This window comes from Artemia sp. Qi Xiang Cuo, chromosome 11 (genome assembly GCF_049724085.1).
Source record: "Artemia sp. Qi Xiang Cuo chromosome 11, ASM4972408v1, whole genome shotgun sequence".
Classification (NCBI taxonomy): domain Eukaryota; kingdom Metazoa; phylum Arthropoda; class Branchiopoda; order Anostraca; family Artemiidae; genus Artemia; species Artemia sp. Qi Xiang Cuo.
The window spans coordinates 61,588,730-61,608,962 of record NC_142804.1 but is presented as its reverse complement, the minus strand read 5'-3'; the positions used below and the strand labels follow the sequence as shown (position 1 = coordinate 61,608,962).

General features: G+C 33.4%; 2 protein-coding genes across 2 annotated transcripts in view; one reads left to right on the top strand and one right to left on the bottom strand.

Moving 5' to 3' along the window:
- LOC148947211 (uncharacterized) overlaps positions 1-20,233 on the top strand; it is a 321,142-nt gene that overhangs the window by 171,428 nt on the left and 129,481 nt on the right. The window lies entirely within an intron of this gene.
- The window catches only part of LOC148947212 (uncharacterized), a 172,523-nt gene that overhangs the window by 56,718 nt on the left and 95,572 nt on the right, over positions 1-20,233 (bottom strand). Inside the window, exons 3-4 of the mRNA XM_089097121.1 lie at positions 11,637-11,834; positions 830-1,850 (exon numbers count right to left, since the gene is read on the bottom strand). Coding sequence (XP_088953247.1) covers positions 830-1,850; positions 11,637-11,834 — 1,219 coding nt within the window. The remainder of the gene's footprint in view (positions 1-829; positions 1,851-11,636; positions 11,835-20,233) is intronic.

Here is a 20,233-nt window from a genome sequence, read left to right as displayed (position 1 = left end):
AACTGTTTTTCCCAATTTTAATAAACACCGCTACTGAAACACGGGCCGTTTAATTAGAGCAGGAAGCTTTTTTAAGAGTGCTAAGAGCTTTAGCGTAAAGAGCAAGTTATTGAGGAGGGGGGGACTCTTCATATATGTAATAAATCTGCCAAAATTAGCATATGAATTTTTTTTTAATTTATAATATACGGTGAGCCAAATTCAAAGATCGAATTGTTTACTTTCAGTAAAAAAAACTTTTTTTTAAATTTAATTTCTGATCGTTTATCAAATAATGCCGGTAAATCTGCCTCATCCTCAATCAAATATACCCCCCCCCCACAAAAAATTCACCCGTGGAAATTTAATCCAACGTAAAGGGTAAACCCCCCCCCCCGTCAAATTCCCTCCAGAGAGATCCATCCTCGTTGAAAATCCTACCCTCCTCGTAAATAGCTTGCGGACGATTCAGCCTGAAAAGTTCACCTTAGCATTCTTTCATTTGAATAAGACTTTAATCTCTAATCGGTTTCTCGATCACTCCAGAAAAGCCCCCTTCCGTGGAAATTATTTCCCAGAAATCAAAACACGCGGAAAATACGCTCCGGATAATTCTCCCAAAAAATCTTTTGACAAAAAAAGCAAAATTTCACATTTTTATATAGGAGCTTGAAACTTCTAGAGTAGGGTTCTCTGGTATGCTTAATATGATGACATGATTTTCATTCAGACTCCTTCAATTTTAGGGGGTTCTTACTTACAGTTCGTTACCAGGAACTGTTTGATAAGATAACAGAAAACTTGCGTTTGGTCCTCTTGGCTAAACTACAATAAAAATAATTTTACTTACTTTTCAAATTACTAAGCGGAGGTCTGGCAACATCAATTCCAACATCTTGGAGTCCAGTCAATGCATCATCGGTTATATTACAGTCTCTCACTTTAAGAGTAGCCAAATTGACTAAATTAGCAGTTATTTCTCTAAACAAGTTGTCATCCAATGGGCATGACTTTAAATTCAGAAATGTCAAATTTAGGAGCCGCGAAGTGATAAATTTCAGGCCCTCCTTGTCAATATCACGGCTACTTCTAAATGAAAAGTCTATCCCTAAACGAGGTTTCAAAGCTATTTCAAGAGTTTTAAGTTGCTTTAGATGCAATAAACACTCGAGCTCAAAGGATAAATCGAATACTAAACCATTGATAGAGAATGTTATCAACTTTTCCAGGTGGCGACAGAGAAAATTGAACTTTTCACTAGAAATTGGTAGTTCATTGGTAGTAAGGATATTTAAATGGGCTATCCCAGTTTGGTGAGTAGCAATAGTTTCAACTACATCTGTAACTGGAACTGACCAGTCGAGTTTCAACGACGTCAGTCTCAAATCTGATACTTTTAATAAACAAACTAATTGGTCCTCTCTTATATATCTGTCACAAAAACCGAATGAAACGATGTTGGCACATTTTGGTTCAACTATCCTTCGTACTATTCCAAATGTTGTGGATAGGAATCTGCGGTCAAGTCGGTTAGATAGGCAGAGGTGAACTAGATTGGGCATGAAATTCGTCAATCTCATTAGTGAAGCATCATTTACATAATGTTCACTATCCTTAATTTCAAGATGAGTGACACTTGCTAAATTTCTTAAATCAAACACTGAATCCGTATTAAACCAGTTTATACTGTTACACTTACACTTAACCACATTGAGGGTTACTAAAGAAGTACAGCAGCAAAGTAAACTCTCAATATGCCCTTCGCTTATATGACACTCTCGGAAACTTAAATGATTTACATGAGGTGAAAATAGTTTCCAACATTCCAATATTTGCTTCCATTCGGTTTCTGATGTCATCCAATGACTGTCCTAGACACAGAAAAAACAATCTTGAGAAACTAAAACTATTAAATTCTGAGTTTTCTATTAAGTCTACTATTAAGTTAAAGTTTTCAAATTTAACAAGGAATTGAAATCTTTCACATCGAACTTCGTTATAGGTTTAATAATGAATGTTGAAGGGGGTATCATAATAAGAGAAATGTGTTGGAATTATTCCCCATATCATTTCTTAACAGCTAAAATAATATTGATTTACTTTTCAATTCTTAATAGCAATCAATTTTTCGTCCGAAAGATTCTTTTTTCGGCAAGCTCTGTTTCTAGTAGATAAATAGTTCTATAGATCAATCAATAAGAAAAAAAATATTTTCATTGGGCCTGGTTCATTTGGCAGAGTCCAAGATTTATACACGTTTGCCTTGTTAAACAGTTCGTGGTAGCGAACTTTAAGTAAGGAGCGACACGGCTCAATAGCAACCGAAACTCTAAGAAATTACTAAATTTTGATATCAATAGATGTATCAAAACAAATTGGCTTATAAACTGATTCTAAATGTATAAGATTCATTAACTTTAGTGATACCCATCAAAGGTTACGAGCCTGAGAAAATTTACCTGATTTTTGAAAAAGGAAGGAAACGCCCCCTAAAAGTTACAGAATCCAAGTGAAAATTACGCCATCGAATTCAGTGTGTCAGAGAACTTAGCTGTAGAGGTTTCAAGCTCACATCTGCAAAACAGGGAATTTCGTATTTTTTGCCCAAAGAAAGATCACGGATGCATGTTTTTGTTGTCCCCCAGGGCGGATCGAATCGAACCAATAGTGCTAGAACGTCAGGAGAGGGACCACTCGAACGGATAATAAAAGTTATTGTGCCGTTTTTAATTAGCCAAAAAGATGGAAGGGCACCTAGGTCCCCTCTCACATCCCTTTTTTCCCCAAAATCGTCCGATCAAAACTTAGAGATAGCCATTTTTTCAGCATGGATGAAGGGCCCAATGGCTATGTCTTTTTCTAGTTTTGACCTACATGTTATGTTGACTGATGAAATGTCTTTATGAAGCAGGCCTTAATTTGGCAACAGACATGAAAGTGGTTTCAAACAGTTCGTCGTCACAAACTGCACCAAAGAAATTGAATGCCAAATTAAGAAATTAAAACAGAAAATCAAATTGAAACAGAAAATCTAAAGAAGCCAAATTATGATACCAATTAATATATCAATATAATTAACCATTAATTTTGGTTCTAAATATATAAAAAATACCTAGCAAGGAAAATTTGCACTTCTAGCTGATTCAAGAATTGTAACTATTATTTCGATTAATATAATTGGCAAAACGTTATTTCGAAAACAACTTTTACATTAATTTTAGTGAGCCTGAAATCCCTCAAAAATGGGCTCAGATTGAAATGAAAGTACACCATTACAATTACCATGGTCAAAAACCAAATAGAGGTAAATTACAGTACCTCCCCCCTTGAACAACAGGAAAATCTCTTCTAATTGGGTAGCACTAAGCGACCTCTTTTTTTCTTCGTCATTGCTCACGGTTTACTGGAACATCATATAGAGCTGTTTAAGGGTTCATTTAGAAGCTAATTTTTATATACATCTTCTTATTAAAATTCGATTTGATAGCGCCATCCCTAAGTGCCATATGTCACCCCAAAATAGTGCTTAGGGCACCTTTCTTGAAGTGGAAAGGCTAGAAGAAATAAAACGGGAACCGTCATCATCACAGTCAGAAGCAAAAAGTCTGGCGCTAACAGTGCATACTTCCTCATAAAAAGGGTACTGTCGTCATCACGGTCAAAAGCAAAACGTCTGGTGTTAAGAGTGCATACTCCCTATTCCAGCCTCCTCGTTATTTTTCATAAATTACAAACAGAACAAGGCCAGTTCTACTGGACAGGCATACTCTAAGCTAGCCTAGTGGTGTCAATTCACAAATGTCCAATTGGGAGGAACTAGATGTATTTATAATATCAAGAGGGGGCAAATTTACTACTACCATAATAGAGATAGCATGGTAGAATAGGTAGAATAGAAGAATGCAATCCAAAGAGAATTTTACAGCTTTAAAAAAGGCATGTTTAAAATCTGGGTGGGGGGAGGGAGAATGCTAGGGGAGGCCATAGGCACCCTTCCCTACTATTGACGTAACTGGAACTAGCAGGCAACTGCAACGTCGTATAGAGCAGTATAAAGGCTAAGCTGAAATCTATTGATTATTTGTAAATACCAACAAATACCAATTTATATGGCTGTCAATTATTGTTTACTGGCCATGAAATCAATAAAAATTAATATACAATTTTAATTTTCTAAAGAAATCAAGGAAAGTTCTAGTAATTCAGAGTTCTACAAACAGGAAAATATCAAGAGCTGGTTTATTTGCAACCAAAATATGTTGCAGAAACTGCTTTGCAGCAAATTATATTATTTGAAGTTTCAACTTCGCTCTTTATTTTCATCACATAAACACTGCTTTTCAAAACAAATTATTTCTATAATCCGACAACATTCTCTGTAAATTTTTTTTTAGCTCAAGTATCAGCTATTTTTGGCGGTTAGGGATACTTTTAATTGAACTGTATAAACAATTTTAGCTCAAAATAAACAATATAGCATGGCTTCATGCACAACAGTCGGCCATCCAAAATAAAAAAAATGTTTTTAATGAAGCTGCATCATACAATTCAACCAGTCTAGATATATTGATAGATAAAGTCTGATAAACCTCTTTGTTTCTATTTTTCTCTGGGGGTGTTGCCCTAACTTTCTATGCAACTTTTTTATTTAAAAATATATCTTACTACTTTCTCTTATAGCTGTTGCAATCATTGAAAAAGTGAGAAAAGAGTAAGGTGTCTTTACTAATGATTTAATAAAAATATGAGTTACATTTTGCCGATTTAATTTATTTTAAGAATATTAACCCAACTTTTAATCCCCTTCTCTGTGAACAGATAGTTGTAAATAAAACTAGACTGTTAGGAATAACAGTTTACGTAATACCTTCAATAACAGCAACGTAATACCATTTTTTCCCCAATATTGTCCGATCAAAACTTTGAGATAACCATTTTTTGAGCATAGATGAAAGGCCCAATAGCAATGTCTTTGGAGATAACATGACCCCCCCCCCCACTGCCCCTTGGGTATGGTCTTTAAGATATAAAGCATATTTTGATTCTGGTTGTTCAAAGTTGTTTTTTTATCAAATTGATTTCAAATACTTAAGTGTTAGAAAGTTGTTTCAGATTCTAAGCCCGTTTTTCGCGGAGTTCCTCATGGTCAACAATACTGCCGCTGACATGGAAAGCAAAGGCAGGTATGTTGATGACTGAAGTGTACTGAAAATATGTGACAAAGCGACTCCAGTAGAGCTGTTGCAATCATTGAAAAAGTGAGAAAAGAGTAAGGTGTCTTTACTAATGATTGAATGAAAATATGAGTTACATTTTGCGGATTTAATTTATTCTAAGAATATTAACCCAACTTTTAATCCCCTTCTCTGTGAACAGATAGTTGTAAATAAAACTAAACTGTTAGGAATAGACATCACTTTCGATCTTAAGTAGTACATGCTCACCATATAATTGGTGAAAAAGGCAACCCTAGCGTACAAATATTAAAATAATGATGAAATTTTGGTTTTCGTCGTACCAACTTTTAAACCTTCACTGTACTGTGCCTTTATGAAACCTCTTTTAGAGTGTGCTACCCAGGTATGCCATTTTGGTCTGACTGGGGAACAAGAGTGTCGTATTGGAAAGATTAAGAAATGTGCTCTTGTTATTATTTTCCGTGGCCCGGATATTCTGTTTTTTAAATTGCCAATGATATTGGATTTAGTTTCGCTGGAACAAGAAGACTGATGTTCAGTAAGGCTTGAGTTCTTTTGTCTAAAGAACGTTTGTCTTCAGTTCCGTGCCCGAATATAATGTTACCCTTTAATAAATTGTGCATTTTCTTTTTCTAGTTTTGACCTACATGTTATGTTGACTGATGATATGTCTTTATGAAGCAGACCTTAATTTGGCCACAGACATGAAAGTGGTTTCAAACAGTTCGTTGTCACAAACTGTACCTAAGAAACTGATCAGGCCAATTGAAACAGAAAATCTAAAGAAGCCAAATAATGATAGCAATTAATATATCAATAGAATTAACCATTAATTTTGGTTCTAAATATGTAAAAAATACCTAGCAAGGAAAATTTTCGCTTCTAGCTGATTCAAGAATGGTAACTGTTATTTCGATTAATATTATTCGCAAAATGTTATTTCGAAAACCACTTTTACAATAATTTTTAGTGAGCCTGAAATCCCTCGAAAATCGGATCAGATTGAAATGAAAGTACACCATTACAATTACCATGGTTAAAAACCAAATACAGGTAAATTACTGTCCCCCCCCCCTTGAACAACAAGAAAATTTCTTCTAAGTGGGTAGCACTGAGCGACCTCTTTTTTTCTTCGTCATTGCTCACGGTTTACCGGAATATCATATAGAGCTGTTTAAGGGTTCATTTAGAGGCTAATTTTTATATACATATTCTTATTAAAATTTGATTTGATATCGCCATCCCTAAGTACCATATGTCACCCCAAAAATAGTGCTTAGGGCACCTTTCTTGAAGTGGAAAGGCTAGAAGAAATAAAACGGGTACTGTCATCATCACGGTCAAAAGCAAAAAGTCTGGCGTTAACAGTGCATACTCCCTCATAAAAAGGGTACTGTCGTCATCACGGTCAAAAGTAAAACGTCTCGCGTTAACAGTGCATAATCCCTATTCCAATCTCCTCGTTATTTTTTAGTGGTGTTAATTCACAAATGTCTAATGGGGAGGAAGTATATGTATTTGTAATATCAAGAGGGGGCAAATTTGCTGCTACCAGAATAGAGTGAGCATGGTAGAATAGGTAGAACAGAAGAATATAATCAAAAGAGAATTTTACAGCTTTAAAAAAGTATGTTTAAAATCTAGGTGGGGGGAGGGAGAATGCAAGGGTATATCAGAGGAACCCTTTCCCCACAATTCACGCCACTGGGGCTATCAGGCAACTGCAACATCGGATAGAGAAGCATAAAGGCGAAAATGCAAGTTAATGATCATTTGTAAGTGCAAACAAAATTCAAATTTATATGTCTGTCAATTGTTTCAATTGTTTATAAGAAAGCAAAATACCAATTTATATAGCTGTCAATTGTTTTTTACTGGCCATTGAATCAAGAAAAATTAATATAAAATTTTAATTTTCTAAAGAAATCAAGGAAGATCGATAATTAAGGAAAGTTCTAGTAATTCAGAGTTCTACAAACAGGAAAATATCAAGAGCTGGTTTATTTGCAACCAAAATATGTTGCAGAAACTGCTTTGCAGCAAATTATATTGTTTGAAGTTTCAACTTCGCTCTTTATTTTCATCAGACAAACTTTGCTTTTAAAAACTAAATTTTTCCTATAATCATTCTCCGACAACATTCTCTGTAAATTTTTTTTAAGGATTCAGCTATCTTTGGCGGTTAGGGATGCTTTCAATTGAACTGTATAAACAATTTTAACTCAAAATAAACAATATAGCATGGCTGATCGTATCGCTGCAGTAGTCCTAGAATAGCGTGAGAGAGCTCATTCAAACGGAAATTTATAGTTTTAGTGCACTTTTTAAGTGATAAAAAAAATTGGAGGGCAACTTGACCCCCTCCCACGCTCATTTTCATCCGAAGTTACCCAGTCAAAATTTTTAGCACACCCGAATTTATTACCGAATTTTAACAAAGATATCCGAATCTGATTAATTACTTTAAACTGAGCATTACCAAAACAATTTTCAGCTCAGGATTAAGCTATTTTGGCGGTTAGGGATACTTTCAATTGAACTGTATAAACAATTTTAACTAAAAATAAACAATATAGCATGGCTTCATGGCTAGCATGGCTTCATGCACAACAGGCGGCCATCCAAAATAAAAAAAATTGTTTTAAATGTAGCTACATCATACATTTCTACCATTCAAGATGTATTGATAGATAAGGTCTGACAAACCTCTTTATTTCTTTTTTTCTCTGGAGGTGTTGCCTTAACTTTCTATGCAACTTTTTGATTTAAAAATACATCTTACTACTTTCGCTTATGCGATAAGAAAGAGCTTCGTGGCGGAATCTGATGAGGTATTTATCTTTTATTGCTTATATTTATTGCAGTGTAATTTTGAATAAATGAATATATCAAACTTATTTATTCCATCTACTTTCCATTCAGTAGCCATTCTGTTTTCTCATTGAGTGAAAGTGGATTATAGCTATTTATGACAGAAACTAAGGATTAAAAGTTGACTTGATTTAAACTATGTTCCAACGCTTGACTAATTGCATCTGTGTTACCTGTTTGTGGATATTTGCCAAGTGAAATACCAATTAAGGTAATCAGAGTACAATTTTCATGGAATAAACTAAAGATTTCACTTTGTGGATTTTGTAGGATTTAAAGATGTCATACGTCAGTCAGTCGTCATTTGACAAATTTATTAATTTATTCAGAGAAAACTGGACAAGATAATTGCGTCTCAGGTGGAGTTTTCCAGCAAACTAGACTCAATTTCGGCGGAAGTTACGTCGTAAAAAGTGATGCAACAACCCGTGGTTCACGAATAGTTGAACTAGAATCTACACTAGAGGAGCAGAAGCTTAAATCTGAAGCTCTAGAGAAACGATTGCTTGCTTTGGAAGTAAAAGACCGAAAGCTTAACTTGTTGATTCACGGATTACCGGAAGAAAAATCTAATGAAACGCCTGAAGTTAATGTGAAAAGCCTTTTTGTGAATAAGCTAGGAATTGACGAGCCAGTAATGATAACGAAGTGCTATCGCAGTACTTCTCGTTCGGCAAATATTATTGACTCCCGTCAACGCAAAAGTAAGAAAAACAAAGTGAAGCCTGTGCTTGTATCGTTAGGGTCCAAAAATGAGATTCAAGTTATAATGTCAAACGTCATTAAACTTAAGGCCAGTGGTATCGTTATTTGCACAGACTTGCCGCCTGGACTGAATATCCGAAAAAGTGAGCTATTGGTCAACTCACGTCAGATGAAAACAAAAGGCGAAATAACGTCTTCTAGGATTCGTCAAAAAGTCATAGACATATGGCTTGAAGTTAAAGGATCTGCTTCGTCTTCGTGGTCTAGCGTCCGGATTAGTTAATGGATTAGTTGTGACATCGATTTTGATTTATTAGTATATTCCGCGAGTGAAACCAGAGATTGGAATTGATCTCGTCATGGTGTGTTTTTTGTGCCTTGTTATTATGTGTGATTATTTTCATGTTTTCCTTCTTTTCTGTCTAGCTCTAGTTGTACAAAAAAAGTTCTCGTTCTGCTCGTTTTCCCTTTCCGCAGAAAACAAGCTTGTTGTTGAACTGTCGAGATTGGAGACCCAAATGTCTGCATTGCTACTGTTTAATTTGGATCTAGTTCGATCACCTTCTCACTCCTCACATGCTGGGAATTATCTGAGGTACCACCACAAGTTTTATGTATATGATATTATCATGATAATAATTGTTAAATAAGAAAGCATCGGACCGGCTCCATGATTTTGAGAAAAAAAAAACAATTTGACCTAAATGAATAATTTAATTCGGTAGGATCAACTGGTGAAGAATCTTCTGATCTTTTTATCCAGTCTTTTCCTCGTAGTAAATATATAAATAATGACCAAATCCCTCCATTTAATCTGTTAGAATCCTCCCGAATTGCGTTTTGGAATTGTAGAGGAGTGCTTAGTAGTTTAGATTTTCTATCCACATTCCTTTATAGTAATTGTATTGGTATTCTGGGACTATGTGAGACTTTTCATAGTGATGGTAATAGTTCTTTGGTTGTTTTATCTGGGTACACGGTAGTTACTAGAAACAGGTCTACCCGTTCGAAAGGTGGACTTGCCGTGTTTATTGACCAGAATCTACCTATCCGTAAAATTACGGATTTTAATGATTTGTATCAAGAGATGGAGTTTGAATTTTTACAGACCTTTACAGACCATTTCTTCTTTTTTTGTTTTTTCTTGGCTTTTTTTTCTTTTAACATCAGTAAGCTCCCCTTATTGAAAATCAAATTCAGGATGTCTTTTTTTAATTATTAGGAAAAAAATATCTTTTTTCCTAAAAAAGAAGTTCTGGGAGAGAAGTAAAGAAACCTGTCAAAACTTAAGAAAAGCAGATACAAAAGCAGTATCTGTTACACAAGTATAACAGATATGGCAAAGATGAATCCTAAAAAAAAACAGAAATGAAAATCAATAATAAACTTCAATTTAAAACTAGCAGAAATTCCTAAAATAGGAGTAGGGTTATCACCCTATAAACTTTCTAAAGGCCATAGTATCATTTGCATGTCACTGAAAACTAAATGTATTTTAAACACTACATGGACTTGCTGTACTATTCGCAGACGACATGGCTAATTCTGTCACAGGTACAGATGAATCATCCGTCAGAGAAAACCTCTGTTTTGGTCTAAAGAAGCTATTGCAGTGGTTTGCTGACAACCTCATGGTGTTAAACTCTTCAAAGACCCATTTTATCATCTTCTCTCGAATTTCACATGCCATACCGTCGATTTCTCAAATATCTGTCCGTTTTAACGGAGAACTAGTTACCAGTGCCAGGATGGAGTCTTGTAAGCATCTAGGGCTAACAGCTGATGACAATTTATATTTGAAACGTCATCTTGATAGGCTAAGGACACAGCAAGGAAGGAACTTGGGGTTAATGCCGTGTCTAAAATTTCACCTCCCTTTCCCTGCTCTTAAGTCAGTTTATTATTCTCAAATCCATTCTTATTTTAATTATTGTCCGATTGCTTATTTAAATACTTTCAAATCTCTAATTAAGCCCCTTCAACGTCTTCAAAATAATGCCCTTCGTACGTTAAAAGCACTCCTTCCCTCCCCGATAAATCCCCTACTAAGAGCCTTTATACATTTTCAAGAATATTGCCAGTTGATCTAGTCCTTCCTGTATATTCTGTCCTTTTCACACTAAAACAAATAAAAGAATTATTGCCACTGGCTTTAAATTCTAGTAACTTCCCTTTAGGTTCTTTTGTCCAGAATAATTATTGTTTAATAAAAAGTTCAGCCAAATTACCTTGCCCTAGAATTCGATCTGAAAAATCCAGATTTTCTCCAAAAAATTCAATAATAAAGTTCTGGAATATTTATGAAAGTAATACAGATTCGCGTTTTTCTATTCCAGTTTCAAAAACTAAATTCAAACTATATCTAACAAGTAATTATAAATAATTATCTATTTATTTGAAGTCATGTAGGCCGGTGCTTTTGTTGATAAAAATTTAATTATGTGGTAATATATTGATTTGAGGTGTGGGCTATGAGTTCAGTGTGGTGTCTCATTTTTTTTTGGAGTATATCTAATGTATTATTATTTCTTTTCACCATTTGTTATTATTATTATTCTTTTTTTTAAAGGGTACCGGTTTTCTAGTATAACTCACTGTGTAGGCGCCCTTTAAATATTTTCTTTTCCATTAATTCATATTGTACAAGTGTTATTTTGTCTTGTAGTGATTTAATGAGAAATTAAAAGAACTTGAACTAGAACATACACAAAACCATATAATTCTATTTTATATAGCCAATAATAGCACACTGTATCAAGTTTCTGTCCCTAAGCTTCGATGGATTAAATAGCTTCGATGGATCCTTTAATAGGATTGCCCCATCATAGTCATACATTATATGCCAGAAACCTATAAGTAAAAATTTGAAATGTAATTCATTACCTCAATTGTAATCCTTTTACAGCGACTAGGATGCCTTGACAAAGCCATGAGAGCCTCACTATGTTTTCTGTGGATTACAAATTCAACATTGTTTTGAATCTTATGGCTGTTGATGAATGCTGCGTACCAACTTTTACAAGTCTGACTGGCGGCTTCCACATCTCTGAAGTTTAGGTATCCATATAATATGCATATAACCTAAAATGGTAGGCTATATATTAGACCACAAGATTGGCATGCAATATGTAATTTGCTATTTTTTTTTTTAATTAATGTTGATGACCACCCCTACACCTCATTCAGCACTGAGGAAGGTGAATGGGCTATGTCTCCCGTCACTCTTAGTTGATTTATTTGAAAACTTGATATAAACGTATTCTTCTTTATTATTATTTGAAAAAAGGTAGTTTCAACTATAAGTAAGGCGCATTATTAAAACTTAAAACGAAATGAAATTATTCCATATATGAGGGGGGTTGCCCTCTCCGCAACCCCTCATCTGTTAAGTTGAAGTTTTTTTTTTGTCCTTCATAAAGCTTTGATTCCAATTAAACTGCCCTTGTGTGTTTCAGGAGTCGTTCTTAAGGAATTGGGACAAAAAAGTCGAACTTTAGCGTAAAGAGCGATATATTGAAGAGGAGACAGCCCCTCTCATAGATGCAATAATTTCTGTTCATTTTATACTTTGACGTTGCTCCTTACTCTCAGTTGAAAAAACTTGGTTTTTCTCATTTTCGTTCCTTTTATTTGAAAAAGAAAGGTTTTTCTGTTGATCACTTTTTAAATCATTTCGGAAATCTCTCCTCCCCCCTTCTGTGGAAAATTTAACCTGGAAAATCCCCTCCCCCCCCCAAGTAGAAAGTATTAGTAGAAAGGGGGGTCCCAGTCCCGTACGTACACCATATATGGGCATAGAGTCATTAGGGAGAACACGTGGTTAATGGGGTCAATGTTGTTGTTGTTGTTTTGGGCACGCAATTGAGTCATTTGGGAGAACACGTGGTTAATTAAAGCGATTGGGAATTTGGAACACCTGTGCTGTCGACCTCAATTCACCTATCGTGAATCAATAATTCCCCTTAGAAACAAAAAATTAATTCCACTTTCATGACAGATCAATCAAACAATGACATCATCTGTCAGACTTTAAAAATTTTCGCCTAGAAACATTTCTCCAGGAACAGATCCAAGCCATTAATGTATTTGTATCGGAAACAACTCTTTTGGTCGAACTCCAAAGGATATTAATAACCAAAAGCCATGGAAAACAATTCTCCAAGAAACATCTTAGCGATGAATTGTTTTAGCACGGGAATCAGGTTTCTTATTAATTTGAAATGTGAAAGCACAGAGATGCCAAACAAAAGGAACACGTTGAAATTACGTTTAGGGATTATTTGGGCGAAGCCGTTTTAGACTGGTTATGGAATTATTTCGGCGAAACATTTAGAGACATTTTAAAAGATGATTTATGAAGAATTTGCGGTTGAGGTTTTGAGTGTGGTCGTTATAATACACAAGTTTCATTTGAACAGTGTTGTGAGGTCCTCTACCCCAACCCCAAAGGGTTCCAATCCCTCTACCCCAACCCCGAAGGAAGCCGCCGGTCCTCAAAGGTCCACTGGGCTCTCAAAGGGCCCCCCGGCCCTCAAGGTTCCCCCAGACCCCCCCGGGGCCCAAAAGGGCCCCTCCCCCCTTTGACCCCCCCAAAGGGCCTCCTCTCCCTCCATCTCCTCCCTCCTCCTCCCCTTCCCATCCCCTCCTCCCCTCCCCTCCCTCCTCCTCCTCCTCCTCCCCTCCCCTCCCCTCCCCTTCCCTCCCCCATTTTTTATACTTTTTTTTTGCATTGAGACACAGAACGACCCCCTCCCCCGGCCCCTCCCCCTCCAAAGGTCTGATTTTTCAAAGTTCATTTTGAATTTCCTTCGTTGAAATGCAAGAGTTGGAATGTTTCAGTAGTGTTTGGTTGTGGTTTACCTTGTCACAGTTACATTTTCTTGATTTTTCAAAGTTCATTTTGAATTTCTTTTGTTGAAAGGCAAGAATTGGAATATTTCAGTAGCGTGTTTGGTTGTGGTTTACCTTGTCACAGTTACATTTTCTTGATTTTTCAAAGTTCATTTTGAATTTCTTTAATTGAAATTAAAGATTTTGAATATTTTAGTAGTGTTTGGTTTACCTTGTCACAGTTACATTTTCATGATTTTTCAAAGTTCCTTTTGGATTTCTTTCATTGAAATGCAATAGTTGTAATATTTCAGTATTGTTTTGTTGTGGTTTACCTTGTCACAGTCACATTTTCTTGATTTTTCAAAGCTCATTTTGAATTTCTTTCATTGAAATGCAAGAGTTTGAATATTTCAGAAGTGTTTTGTTGTGCTTTACCTTGTCACAGTTACATTTTCTTGATTTTTCAAAGTTCATTTCGAATTTCTTTTATTGAAATGAAAGAGTTAGTATATTTTAGTAGTTTTTGGTTTACCCTGTCACAGTTAAAGTCTCTTGATTTTTAAAATTTAATTCTGAATTTATTTCTTTTAGATTCAAGAGCTGAAATATTTCAGTAGTGTTTGCCTGTTGTTCACCTTGTCACAGTTACATTTTCTTGATTTTTCAAAGTTCATTTTGAATTTCTTTCATTGAAATTTAAGAGTTTGAATATTTAAGTAGTGTTCTGTTGTGATTTACCTTGTAACAGTTACAGTTTCTTGATTTTAAAAAGTTCATTTTAACTTATTTCGTTGAAATGTAAGAGTTGGAATATTTCAGTAGTGTTTGGTGGTGGTTTAAATTGTCACTGTTACATCTTCTTGATTTTTCAATGTTCTTTTTGAATTTATTTAGTTAAAATGCAAGAATTGCAATATTTTAGTAGTGTTTGGTTGTTGTTTACCGTGTAACAGCTACATTTTGTTGATTTTTAAAAGTTAATTTTGAATTTCTTTCGTTGAAATGCAAGAGTTGGAATATTTCACTAGTGTTTGGTAGTGGCTTACCCTGTCAAAGTTACATTTTCTTGATTTTTCAAAGTTGGTTTTGAATTTTTTTCATTGAAATGCTAGAGTTGGAATATTTCAGTAGTGTATGGTTGTGGTCTACCCTGTCACAGTTACATTTTATTGATTTTTCAAAGTTCGTTTTGAATTACCTTCGTTGAAATGCAAGAGTTGGAATATTTCAATAGTGTTTGATTAAGGTTTACCTTGTCACAGTTTCATTTTCTTGATTTTTCAAAGTTCATTTAAAATTTTTTTCGTTGAAATACATGAGTTGGAATATTTCAGTAGGGTTTTGTTGTGGTTTACCTTGTCAAAGTTACATTTTCTGGATTTTTTAAAGTTCATTTTGAATTTCATTCGTTGCAAGGCAAGAGTTGGTATATTTCAGTAGTGTTTCATTGGGGCTTACCGTCTCAAAGTTACATTTTCTTGATTTTTTAAAGTTAATTTAAAATTTCTTTTGTTGAAATGCAAGAGTCGGAATATTTCAGTAGTGTTTGGTTGTGGTGTACCTTGTCACAGTTACATTTTCATGATTTTTCAAAGTTCATTTTGAATTTCATTCATTGAAATGCAAGAGCTGTAATATTTCAGTAGTGGTTGTTTGTGGTTTACCTTGTCACAGTTACATATTCTCGATTTTTTAAAGTTCTTTTAGAATTTCTTTCATTGAAAAGAAAGAGTTGGACTATATCTGTAGTGTTTGGTTGTGGTTTAACTTGTCACAGTTACAATTTCTTCGATTTTAAAAGTTAATATTGAAATTCTTTAAAATAGATTACATATTTTGAATATTTCAGTAGTGCGATGTTGTAGTTTACAATGTCACAGTTACAGTCACTGAATTTTTCAAATTTCATTTTTAATTTCTTTAGTTTAAATTCAAGAGTTTGAATATTTAATTAGTGCTTGTTTGTGGTTTAACATGTAACAGTTATATTATCTTGATTTTTTAAAGTTCATTTTGAATTTTCTTTGTTGAAACGCAAGAGTTGGAATATTTCAGTAGTGTTTGGTTGTGGTTTACCGTGTCACAGTTACATTTTCTTGATTTTTCAAAGTTCATTTCAAATTTCTTTCCTTGAAAAGCAAGAGTCGGAATATTTAAGTAGTGTTTGGGTGTGGTGTACCTTGTCACAGTTACATTTTCTTGATTTTTCAAAGTTCATTTTGAATTTCTTTCGTTCAAATGCAAGAGTTGGAATATTTCAGTAGTGTTTGGTTATGGGTTACCTTGTCGAAGTTGAATATTCTTGATTTTTCAAATTTCATGTAAAATTTATATCGTTGAAATGAAAGATTTGGAATATTTTAGTAGTGTTTGGTTTACCTTATCAAAGTTACATTTTCGCGATTTTATAAAGTTCATTTGAATTTCTTTCTCCGAAATTCAATTGTTCGCACATTTCATGCTCTTTCTGTCGTGTATTACAATTTAAAACATGCCATTTAAATATTGTTAATTTATCATTTTTAATTTAATGAAAGAGTTGTAATAGATCTGGATTTCGTTTAAGTTTTGGACCGTTTCAGAGTGTCTATTTATAGATTTTTCTTATTTATTTATGTATTTATTTATATTTATTGAAATTGTTTTAATATATGTGTAGTGTATTGTCGTGGTTTAACTTGTCACAGTTACATTTTCTTAATTTTTAAAAGTTCATTTTGAATTTATTTATTTGAAATGCAAGAGTTGGAATCTTTCAGTAGTGTCTCGTTGTTGTTTACCTTGTCACAGTTATATTTTCTTGATTTTTAAAAGTTCTTTTTGAATTTCTATCATTGAAATGCAAGAGTTGGAAGATTTCAGTAGTGTTTGTTTGTGGTTTACCTTGTCACAGTTAAATTTTCTTGATTTTTCAAAGTTAATTTTAATTTATTTAGTTGAAATTCAAGATTTTGAATATATAAGTTGTGTTTTGGTGTGGATTAAATTGTGACTGTTACATCTTATTTATTTTTCAAAGTTCATTTTGAATTTATTTCTTTAAAATGCAAGAATTGGAATATTTTAGTAGTGTTTGGTTGTGGTTTACCTTTTCACAGTTACATTTTCTTGATTTTTAAAAGTTCATTTTGAATTTCTTTCTTTGAAATGCAAGAGTTGGAACATTTCACTAGTTTTTGGTAGTTGCTTACCCTGTCACAGTTACATTTTCTTGATTTTTCAAAGTTAATTTTGAATTTTTTTAGTTGAAATGAAAGATTTGGAATATTTAAGTAGTGTTTGGTTGTGGTTTACCGTGTCACAATTACATTTTAGGGATTTTTCAAATTCATTTTGAATTTTATTAGTTGAAATGCAAGAGTTGGAATATTTCATTAGTGTTTGGTTATGGTTTACAGTATCACAGTTACATTTTCTTGATTCTTAAAAGTTCATATCGAATTTCTTTAGTTGAACTGCATGAGTTGGAATATTTCAGTAGTGTTTGGTTGTGGTTTACCTTGTCAGAGTTAAATTTTCTGGATTTTTCAAAGTTCATTTTGAATTTCATTCCTTGAAATGCAAGAGGTGGAATATTTTAGTAGTGTTTGATTGTTGCTTACCGTGTCACAGTTACATTTTCTTGATTTTTCAAAGTTCATTTAGAATTTCTTTCGTTGCAATGCAAGAGTTGGAATATTTCAGTAGTGTTGGGTTGTGGTTTACCTTGTCACAGTTACATTTTCATGATTTTTCAAAGTTCATTTTGAATTTCTTTCATTGAAATGCAAGAGCTGGAATATTTCAGTAGTGTTTGGTTGTGGTTTACCTTGTCACAGTTACATCTTCTTGATTTTTCAAAGTTCATTTTGAATTTCTTTCATTGAAATGCAAGAGTTGGAATATTTCAGTAGTGTTTGGTCTGGTTTACCTTGTCACAGTTACATTTTCTTGATTTTTCAAAGTTCATTTTGAATTTCTTTCGTTGAAATGCAAGAGTTGGAATATTTCAGTAGTGTGCTATTGTAGTTTACCATGTCACAGTTACAGTCCCTTAATTTTTAAAAGTTAATTTTTAATTTATTCAGTTGAAATGCAAGATTTGGAATATTTAAGTATTGATTGTTTGTTGTTTAAATTCTAACTCTTTAATTGTCTATAATTTTAAAATTTCATTTTGAATTTAATTTTTTGAAATGCAAGAGTTGAAATACTTCAGTAGTTTTTGGTTGTGGTTTGCCGTGTCACAGTTATATTTTCTTAATTTTTCAAAGTTTATTTAGAATGTTTATAGTTGAAATGCAATAGTTGAAATATTTCAGTAGTGTTTGGTTGTGGTTTACCTTGTCACATTTACCTTTTCTGGATTTTTCAAAGTTCATTTTGAATTTCATTTGTTGAACGGCAAGAGTTGGACTATTTCAGTTGTGTTTCGGTGTGGTTGACCGTGTCACAGTTACATTGTCTTGATTTTTAAAAGTTCATTTAGAAGTTCCTTCGCTTAAAAGCAAGAGTTGGAATCTTGAAGTAGTGTTTGGTTGTTGATGATAGTGTCAAGGTTACATATTCAAGATTTTTCAAAATTCATTTTGGATTTTATTAATTGATATTCAAGAGTTGTAACACTTCAGTAGTGTTTGGTTGTGGTTTACTTTGTCACAGTTACATCTTCTTGATTTTTCAAATTTCATTTTGATTTTATTTCTTTGAAATGCAAGAGCTGGAATATTTCAGTAGTGTGTGGTTGTGGTGTACCTTGTCACAGGTACAGCTTCTTTGTTTTTCAAAGTTCATTTTGAATTTCATTAGTTGAAATTAAAGAGCTTGACTATTTAAGGAGTGCTATTTTTTAGTTGATCATGTCACATTTACTTTCACTTAAATGTAAAAATTTAATTTTTAATTTGCTTATTTTAAAATATAGAGTTTGTCTATTTAATTATTGCTATGGTTTTGTTTACATTTTAACATTTACAATTTATTGATTTTTCAAATTTAATTTCTAATTTATTTCGTTGAAATGCAAGAGTTGGAATCTGTCAGTAGTGTTTTGTTGTGGTTTACCTTGTCACTGTTACATTCTCTTGATTTTTCAAAGTTCATTTCGAATTTCCTTTATTGAAAAGCAAGATCTGTTCTGTTGCATTAATGTTTGGTTTACCTTGCCACTGTTACAGTTTTTTAATTTTTCAATGTTCATTCTGAATTTCCTTCCCTGTGTTTCGTGATCTGGAATGTTTTAGTTTTGTTGGGATGTGGAATATTTCCTTGTAAATCTAAAATCCTATTGATTTTTCAAAGTTCATTTTGAATTTCTTTCGTTGAAATGCAAGAGTTGGAATATTTCAGTAGTGTTTGGTTGTGGTTTACCTTGTCACAGTTACATTTTCTTGATTTTTCAAAGTTCATTTTGAATTTCTTTCGTTGAAATGCAAGAGTTGGAATATTTCAGTAGTGTTTGGTTGTGGTTTACCTTGTCACAGTTACATTTTCTTGATTTTTCAAAGTTCATTTTGAATTTCTTTCGTTGAAATGCAAGAGTTGGAATATTTCAGTAGTGTTTGGTTGTGGTTTACCTTGTCACAGTTACATTTTCTTGATTTTTCAAAGTTCATTTTGAATTTCTTTCGTTGAAATGCAAGAGTTGGAATATTTCAGTAGTGTTTGGTTGTGGTTTACCTTGTCACAGTTACATTTTCTTGATTTTTCAAAGTTCATTTTGAATTTCTTTCGTTGAAATGCAAGAGTTGGAATATTTCAGTAGTGTTTGGTTGTGGTTTACCTTGTCACAGTTACATTTTCTTGATTTTTCAAAGTTCATTTTGAATTTCTTTCGTTGAAATGCAAGAGTTGGAATATTTCAGCAGTGTTTGGTTGTGGCTTACCTTGTCACAGTTACATTTTCTTGATTTTTCAAAGTTCATTTTGAATTTCTTTCGTTGAAATGCAAGAATTGGAATATTTCAGTAGTGTTTGCTTGTAGTTTACCCTGTCACAGTTACATTTTCTTGATTTTTCAAAGTTCATTTTGAATTTATTTCGTTGAAATGCAAGAGTTGGACTATTTCAGTAGTGTTTGGTTGTGGTTTACCTTGTCACAGTTACATTTTCTTGATTTTTCAACGTTTATTTTGAATTTCCTTCGTTGAAATGCAAGAGTTGGAATATTTCAGTAGTGTTTGGTTGTGGTTTACCTTGTCACAATTACATTTTCTTGATTTTTCAAAGTTCATTTTGAATTTCTTTCGTTGAAATGCAAGAGTTGGAATATATAGTTGGAATATAATAGTGTTTGGTTGTGGTTTACCTTGTCACAGTTACATTTTCTTGATTTTTCAAAGTTCATTTTGAATTTCTTTCGTTGAAATGCAAGAGTTGGAATATTTCAGTAGTGTTTTGTTGTGGTTTACCTTGTCACAGTTACATTTTCTTGATTTTTCAAAGTTCATTTTGAATCTCTTTCATTGAAATGCAAGAGTTGGAATATTTCAGTAGTGTTTGGTTGTGGTTTACCTTGTCACAGTTACATTTTCTTGATTTTTCAAAGTTCATTTTGAATTTCATTCGTTGAAATGCAAGAGTTGGAATATTTCAGTAGTGTTTGGTTGTGGTTTACCTTGTCACAGTTACATTTTCTTGATTTTTAAAAGTTCATTTCGAATTTCTTT